Source organism: Galeopterus variegatus, unplaced genomic scaffold, assembly GCF_000696425.1.
Source record: "Galeopterus variegatus unplaced genomic scaffold, G_variegatus-3.0.2 Scaffold22616, whole genome shotgun sequence".
Taxonomy (NCBI): Eukaryota; Metazoa; Chordata; class Mammalia; order Dermoptera; family Cynocephalidae; genus Galeopterus; species Galeopterus variegatus.
This window is the reverse complement of record NW_007748727.1, coordinates 351-7,903: the sequence shown is the minus strand read 5'-3', so window position 1 is coordinate 7,903 and position 7,553 is coordinate 351. Positions and strand designations below refer to the sequence as shown.

The following is a 7,553-nucleotide window of genomic DNA, read 5'->3' as shown; positions in this document are numbered from 1 at the left end:
CCATTGGACATTTGGGATGTCACCACATTTTTGGTGTTTTGAACTATGTTAGTATGAATATTCTGATAAATACCCCCTTTTATATAACTGCAAGAGTTTCTCTTACATCTGGGAGAGAAATTGCTGGGTGACACAGCATGAAAATGTTCAACTTTATTAGATATTGCCAATGTTTTCCCCTAAAGTGTCTGTTCAGGTTTATACTCCCACCACGAGTCTATGAGAGCTCCTGCTACTCACTTTCAACACGTGGTGCACTCGGGAGAGTGCGGCGCTGGGAGCGCAGCAGCACTCCCGCCGCGGGTTCGGATCCTATATAGGGATGACCGGTTCGCTCACAGCGCTCACTGGCTGAGCGCGGTGCGGCCAGTCTCAAAAAGGACAAAAAAAAAAAAATCACTAGTATTAAGTGCACTGGTCTTTATTCCACTAGAAACCACACAATGGCCATGGAGCTGAAGATTCAATTGGCTGAGCAGCCACTGATGAGGTAAGGCAAGGCCCTCAATGCCCACCCTGCCGACCGAGGAGGTGTGGGGGCATGGCAGGGTGGAAGACAAAGGTGGCCTTGGGGGCACTCATCAGACTGGGGGTCCAAGAGAGGTAGTTTTTCCTCAACCTCCACTGCCAGTCAGCCAGGCCCCCATTGGGTCCTCAGGCTCAAGTTAGCACAGGTTATGGGCAGGGCCCCTCCCTGGGTGGGGAGGAAGCATGAGCAGAGGGCGAGAGCACAGGAATTCCAGGGTTTTCAGGTGACTGAAAGGTTGGGGGTGGAGGAAGCCAGTTGACTGCGACTTTCAGAAGAGGTTTGCTTTACATGTATTTCTTTAAGTCTCAGATCCCTTAGTGGCAAATCAAGAATGGAACAAGAAACTCAGGGGCCCAGTCAGCCAAGTCCTCAGAGGGTCCGGGGACAGCACACCTTGCTTAGCATATCCAGAGTCCATCTATGCTCCTCCAGAGGGACTCCCTTCAGCTGGGGCCACCAACAGAAGGGAGTGCAGACAGCCATCAGGCAGGTGGTATCACCAGGCCCAGGGCAGAGAGCAGCCCTCCCTTGGATCCTTGTGGACTGATGTCCACCTTGGCCTCCAGGGGCAGAGGCACAGTGTCTTCAGGAGGGGAGGGGTGCAGGGTGGAGGACAGAACCTGAGACAGCTTGTCTCCAGCGACGCTGAGCAAGAGCTTGAAGCTTCCCTGCAGCGTCACAGCCCCGAGAGCCTCCTGAGAGTCCTGGGAGCGACCCCCATGGGAAAAGGATTTGCTGGCCTGGTCTGGCCTTGGCTCCAGCTTCGGCCCCTGGACGCTGGGTCTGGGCCAAGATTGCCCCTGAAGGCATAGGGGGAAGGGTGACAGCCTGAGCTGGCTTTTCCGGGGCTGCCCCGGTTTGTCAGCCCCCTGCTCTAGGGGGTGTATATAAGGTGCCTTTGCTCCACCCCAGGTGTTCACATGAGTAGGTGAGTCTGTGGCTTCTCTTTCTGGTTTTAGAGATGGTCTCTGGGAGAAAAGTGGGGTCTTGGGAGATTCCAAGTTCTTTCAAATGGATCCCAGCTCCGGGCTAAGGCATGTCAGGAAGACAGAGGCTCATTGGGACTGGATTGCACCCTGGGGGAGGCCCAGCTTTGGGTGCCATGGGATGGTGTGAACTCTAGGATACCACATGTCAGAGGATCTCAGGAACGTAGTCTACAATAAGCACTGAGCTCTGAGCTCGGTGGGGGCACTGCTGCCGTCAAAGGCTCCATTAGCCTCTCCTTCTCAGGAACGTAGTCTACAATAAGCACTGAGCTCTGAGCTCGGTGGGGGCACTGCTGCCGTCGAAGGCTCCATTAGCCTCTCCTTAAACCCTCTCCTCCAGTCCAAAGGCCAAGCTGAAACCTGAGAAGAAGTCAGGGCCCAGGCCAAGGAGCCACAGAGACAGCAGGCCACAGAAAGAACCGGTGATCCCAGGCATCATGGATTTCGAGCTGATCCCAGAGGCATTGAGAACCCCCAAGCCGCAAATCTCCAGTGCCTGCCGCTTTGGCCGTCTCAGCCACCACTCCTTCTTCTCCCGGCACCACCCCCACCCCCAGCGTGTGACCCACATCCAAGGTAGGGCCAGGCTGGCCAGGGCCCAGCTGGTGGGGGTCTGGGGGGTATGCAGAGGGAGTATCACTAATCGGTCTTGAGAACTGGAAAGGAAGTATTGACTCCAGCCCCCGTTTCCAGAGACCTGGAGCACACGGGGGCCTGGCCAGGGTTCTAGGGCTGCCAAGTGGCCAAGCCAGGACTCAACTTGGGGGACAGGAGAAGAGAAGCACAGGCTCGAAGGGCAGACCTCAGGTCCCTCTCGGATCGCCCTCACTGCCAGATCCCCCATGACGCAAATCAAAGAAAGGGATGGAAACTCGGCCCCGGGGCTGTGCTCTGCTCTCTGACTCAGCCATCCATCCATCAACACCGACTAAGTGTGAACTATGGCTCAGGCACTTTTGTAGGCCTTGGGGATATGACAGTGAACTTAGACTAAAGTGAACTTAAAAATGTAGTGGCTGCGCTCCTGGAGCTGACCTCTAGTGGAGAAGGAAGGAAGTAGACATGGTGTCAAGTGCCTCAAATCAAAGAAAGGGATGGAAACTCGGCCCCGGGGCTGTGCTCTGCTCTCTGACTCAGCCACCCATCCGTCAACACCGACTAAGTGTGAACTATGGCTCAGGCACTTTTGTAGGCCTTGGGGATATGACAGTGAACTTAGACTAAAGTAAACTTAAAAATGTAGTGGCTGCGCTCCCGGAGCTGACCTCTAGTGGAGAAGGAAGGAAGTAGACATGGTGTCAAGTGCCCAGGCTCCAGAGGGGGGATGGCTATTTTTAAAAGGTGGTCATGGAAGACCTGACCCTCAACATGACATCTGAGCAAAGTGCCACAGGAAGAGTGTGGGCATTGTGCACATATCAGGGGAAGAAAGTCCCAGGCAGCCCAATCGGCCCTGGCTCTGTCGGGGGAACAGCCATTGCCGATGCTGATGCTGGCGTGGAGGGAGAAGAGTAAAGAGAAGACAGGAGAGGCCCTGGGGCCCAGGTCAGGTAGGCCTTGCAGGCCACCATCGCCCCCGCTAAGCCACCTCATGGAGTCAGATGGAGCCCTTGGAATGTTGAGAGCACAGAAGTGACAGAAATGAGATATTTTAACAAGGTCACCTTGGTCTCTGTCCCGATGATGTCTGACTAGGCAGGTAGCAGTGAACAATCAGTGGCCTCATTCTAGAGATACACAGAAGGTAAAACCGATGGGATCTGATGATCGATTAAAAGTGGGGTGCAAGGGGAAGACAGGGGTTAAGGCTGGCTCCAAGGTTCTTGGCCTGAGCAACCAGGAAACGAGTGCATTGACTGAGGCGAAGAAGCCTGTGCGAGGGCCAGCGGAGGGTAGGGAGGAGCCAGGGGTTGGTCTTGGACGTGAGAGATGTGCAGCGTGAGGTGCCTTCTGGACCGTGGGGCAGAGGTATGGGGTGCAGGGGAGAGACGCAGATGCCAGGGCTGAGAGCCGCTCAAGCAGAGGGGCTGCTCTAAGCGGAGCCCCTGGATGGGATCACCCAGGAGTCCCTGTAGATACAGCAGAGAAGAACCTGAGGACAGGGCTCTGGGACCCTGAGAATAGGAAGCTGAGAATGTTATAAGAAAGCAGCGGAAATGAGGACAGCCCAGTGGGCTAGGAGGACCCAGCAGGGTGAGGAGTCCTGGGACCAAAAGGAAAGTGTTTCGGGAAGGAGAGAGCCACTGCGCTGAGTCCTGACCGGGCTGGTCCTCAAAGGCGAACTATCAATTACAGTGAAATAATCACCCGGACTTTAGGCCGGAAGGTCCTCCCTGTAAGCTGGGCCCACCGCCTCCAGGCTGCAGCCTGGCACAAGCTGACGGATGGCGGAAGTTTCCTCCAAAGGCTCTCTTTCAATCTCTCTCCCTGTGATTTGAGCCCAGGCTTGTGACAGGCTGTGACTTAATGCCTCCGCCCCAATGTCCTCATCTTTAAACTGCCTACCCCTGTGCGTTTACACCTATGATTTGTTACCCTGTCATAGGAAACCAGAAGGACCTCAGGACTAGGGCCTCAGGAAGCGTGGGTTCTTGTCTCACCTCTGTGCAACTCATTGCATGACCCTGAGCAGGTCGCCTCCCCTGTCCCTTCTAAGTGCCCCTGTGGGTAAGGTGGTTGCCGGTCTAGGTGGTCCCGGGTGCCTCTCCCCACCCCCACACCCCCTACTCTGACGACCTATGGGCTTGTGGTTAGTGGAAGAAGTGGAGCCACAGTCTTCCTGCCCACAGCCTCTCTCTGGCCTCCTGGGGCTCTTGGGGTTCCCCCAGACCTCCCTCCCCACAGCCTCTAACCCTTCACAGATGTTACTGGGAAGCCCGTCTGTGTCGTCAGGGACGAGTTCTCTCTGGCTCCCTTGCCTCAATCCACACCCATATCCCGCTGTCTGATGGGGATGCCCACGATCTCTGTCCCCATTGGGGACCCACAGTCCAATCGGAATCCCTGGCTTTCTTCTGGTGGGTACTTGGGCCAAACCCCCTCTACTCGGGGCTCACACCTCTCCCCGAGGGCTGCCCCACTTGGGTGGGCGCTTGAGCAAGAAAGGACCATTGCTGTTCAGTCGGTGGGCCCACTGGGGGACCCCACGGTTTTCCTCATTTCCTCAGACAGCCTCATCTCTACATGACTCCCTACCCCCCACCCCTGCCCCAGCTCCTAGCCCTCAGAAATGTGCCCCTGCTAGGATCTGAGGTGCTAAAGGGGTACAAGTAGAGGACGAGCAGATTTTGGCAGCAGTCATGTGACTTACAGCCATAGACAGAAATGATATTTGAAATATTCGAAAGCTGTATGCTCAGGCACGGCCAATCAGAGCCATCAGTCATAGTGCTGGAGCAGCATTCTGGAGGCCAAGCCTTGCCCTTTCCATTACTGGGGTGTGGGAAAGTCAGGTTGCTGGGGACAGGGGAGATGCTGGGGAAGGGGCCGGGGCAGCCAGTGCAGAGCAGAAAGGTTTAGCATGCTGCCTGCAGGGCTCTTTACCAACCTCTCTGGGGAATAGTTCAATATTTAAACAGCTGGCACAGCCAGGTCTCCTGAATCTCAGTCCTGGCTTCAGGTACCTAAACAGAGGCACAGCTAGATTAAACCACACACATCTTGGCACAGGTGGCCAAATGTTCTTCAGCATGTCCCAGTAATGCCTCAGGCTAGGACATCAGCATCAGTCCCCTCCAGAAGTGAAGTGGCCACACACACACCCCACCCGTGGTGTGATTCCTAATCTTTCTCTCTCCAGGGCACCCCCTCTCCCTTTCCCTTTAAGATGTGGGGCAGGAAGGCTGGCAAGGAGAGGAGACTCTGCCTAGAACCCTCCCTGCCCTCCCCGCACCAGGTGCCACAGGGAGGGGAGGAGAGGAGAGCCCCAGGTATCAGTTGGCAGGGTCTTGTCCCCTCCTCCAGAGGCCTGGAAGAGGGAGTTGGAGGAGCTGACTTCGCGGGTGGCCATCTTCACCAAGGAAAACGAGCTGAGGAACAAGGAGGTGGGTACTGAGCAGAGGAGCTGGTCTGCGAAGAGATGAGACGGATCCGTGCCCTGGTAACGAAACCTCCCAAGACGGTCCAACCTGACCGGAGGCCTTCGAAGCTCTGCTGTTGGCACTGAGAAGGAGGGGCCGATGAATACAAACATAAGGGACGAGGGTCACACCGAGGGCCCAAGGGAGGAGAGAACAAACCGACGTGGAGAAATCCAAGAAGGGTTCATGGGAGAGGTGGCACTGGGGGCCTTCAATATAGGGGGATGTTCACAAGTGGACGGGGGAGGCACTCAGAGCACAGGCACCTAGCACAGAAGCTCAGATGCTGGCAAATGCAGGAGACCTTTAGAGACCAGGGGCCCAAGTACAGGATATAAGTGGGTGGCAGTGAGGCAGAAGGTGAGAAGGGCGCTGACTTTGAATGTGGGGAGGAGGAGCTTTTTCTTAACGTCCCCACTCGGTTTAGTGTCTAATCTCACAAGGAGCAGAGAATCACTGAAGGTTACAAACAGGATGGCGGGACCTCATGGGTGCTATTTGGTGATAAAACAGCAAGACAACTGCGAGGCAGCTTGCAGGTGGTTAGACTTGGTCTTAGGACAGGCCTGGCCCTTGTCTTGGGCAACCAGAATGAAGAGGCAGAGGCCTGGCTTCTCGTTCCTGCTTGCGGCTAACTCACTGTGGCACTCAGGGCAACTCAGCAAAGCTGTCTGAGTCTCAGTTTTCTTATCTTTAAAATGGGGTGAAGGAAAGTACTAGTCCTAACTGGAACTGTCAGGGCAGGAGGCTCCTGGCCTTATGCCCAGAGGCCTGGTTTCCAGCAAAGAAAGGATGCCAAGCTGTGGGGGACAGACCTGGGGGCAGCTGAGCTAGGAATTAGGGTAGGAGGTGGGGTCTTGGCACCAGATGCTCTTTTCAAATTTCTGATGGGTGGGGGCAAGGGCAGCAGGGAGGAAGAACAAGGACCACCGGGACATGTCCAGTGTTCAACCCTCTCTGCTGAGCTCCAGGAGGAAGAGCTTTTGCTAATTTAAGCCGCCTGCAGTAAAAGGGCTCACCGCTGGGGTCTAAGACAGGTTGGGGTGGTCTGGATGACTGTCCAGTGTTCAACCCTCTCTGCTGAGCTCCAGGAGGAAGAGCTTTTGCTAATTTAAGCCGTCTGCAGTAAAAGGGCTCACCGCTGGGGTCTAAGACAGGTTGGGGTGGTCTGGATGATGCTGGGACTTGGGGGAGCACCCTGGAGGTGCAGCCCAGCCTTCTCCCTCCCCTCTCGCTGCTTGGAGTCTCTGGCCACTTTTGTCCCAGCAGAAGGAGGAGCCTCCACGGGAGCAGGGGGCGAAGTACTCGGCTGAGACTGGTAGGCTCATCCCCGCTTCCGCCCAAGCTGTTGGTCGTCGCAGCTCCCGACAGGGCCAGCAGAACCGCTCTTCGGGCAGAGATAGAGGACTCCACACCTTCCTCCTGCAGGATCAGGAGCTGCTGGTGAGGCCCTGGTCCAAGGGCAGAGGCTGCAGTGGTGCCTGTTCCCAGGCTCCCAGCTCCCCAACTAGGAGTCTTACAAACTGCTCTAAGGCATTGTCTGTCCTAAGGATACCATCGTCGTGTAAGCCCTTGAGCCTGGAAAACCTCAGCTTGGAGTTGGCAGCTTCACTCCAGTCCCCTTCTGCCTCTCAGTTTCTGTGTGAGCCTTTCCCTTCCCTGTAGGTCCTTCCCCCTCTCTGGGCCTTAGTCCCATGGTCGTTCCAAACAGGGGGCCGAACACTGCCTCAAAGGTCTGTTCCAGTGGTGGCATTTGGTGCATTAATGAAGGGAGCTGCAGTGTCCTGCCTAGTGTGCTCTTGAACCACACCCCATAGCCTGCAAGGCTAGGCCCAGCCTGGTCTCCCTCACTCTGACAGGGGTTTGGCCTGGGCTTCAGCAAAGCACAGATCCCACCTCCTCTGTGTTCAAGTTTCCGCACTGAGGCTTGAGATGAGTGCATGCCTCGTTCCGGTG

At 55.9% G+C, this 7,553-nt stretch overlaps 1 protein-coding gene across 1 annotated transcript; it reads left to right on the top strand.

The window, feature by feature from the left end:
- Nucleotides 1–443: 443 nt before the first annotated feature.
- On the top strand, nt 444–7,040 carry LOC103583395 (protein TBATA-like; the record flags this gene model as incomplete). Its single annotated transcript, XM_008564719.1, has 5 exons — nt 444–490; nt 1,859–2,094; nt 4,380–4,535; nt 5,482–5,561; nt 6,864–7,040. Coding segments are annotated over exons 1-5 (696 nt in total), but the record flags the coding sequence as incomplete, so codon positions are not given.
- Nucleotides 7,041–7,553: the final 513 nt, after the last annotated feature.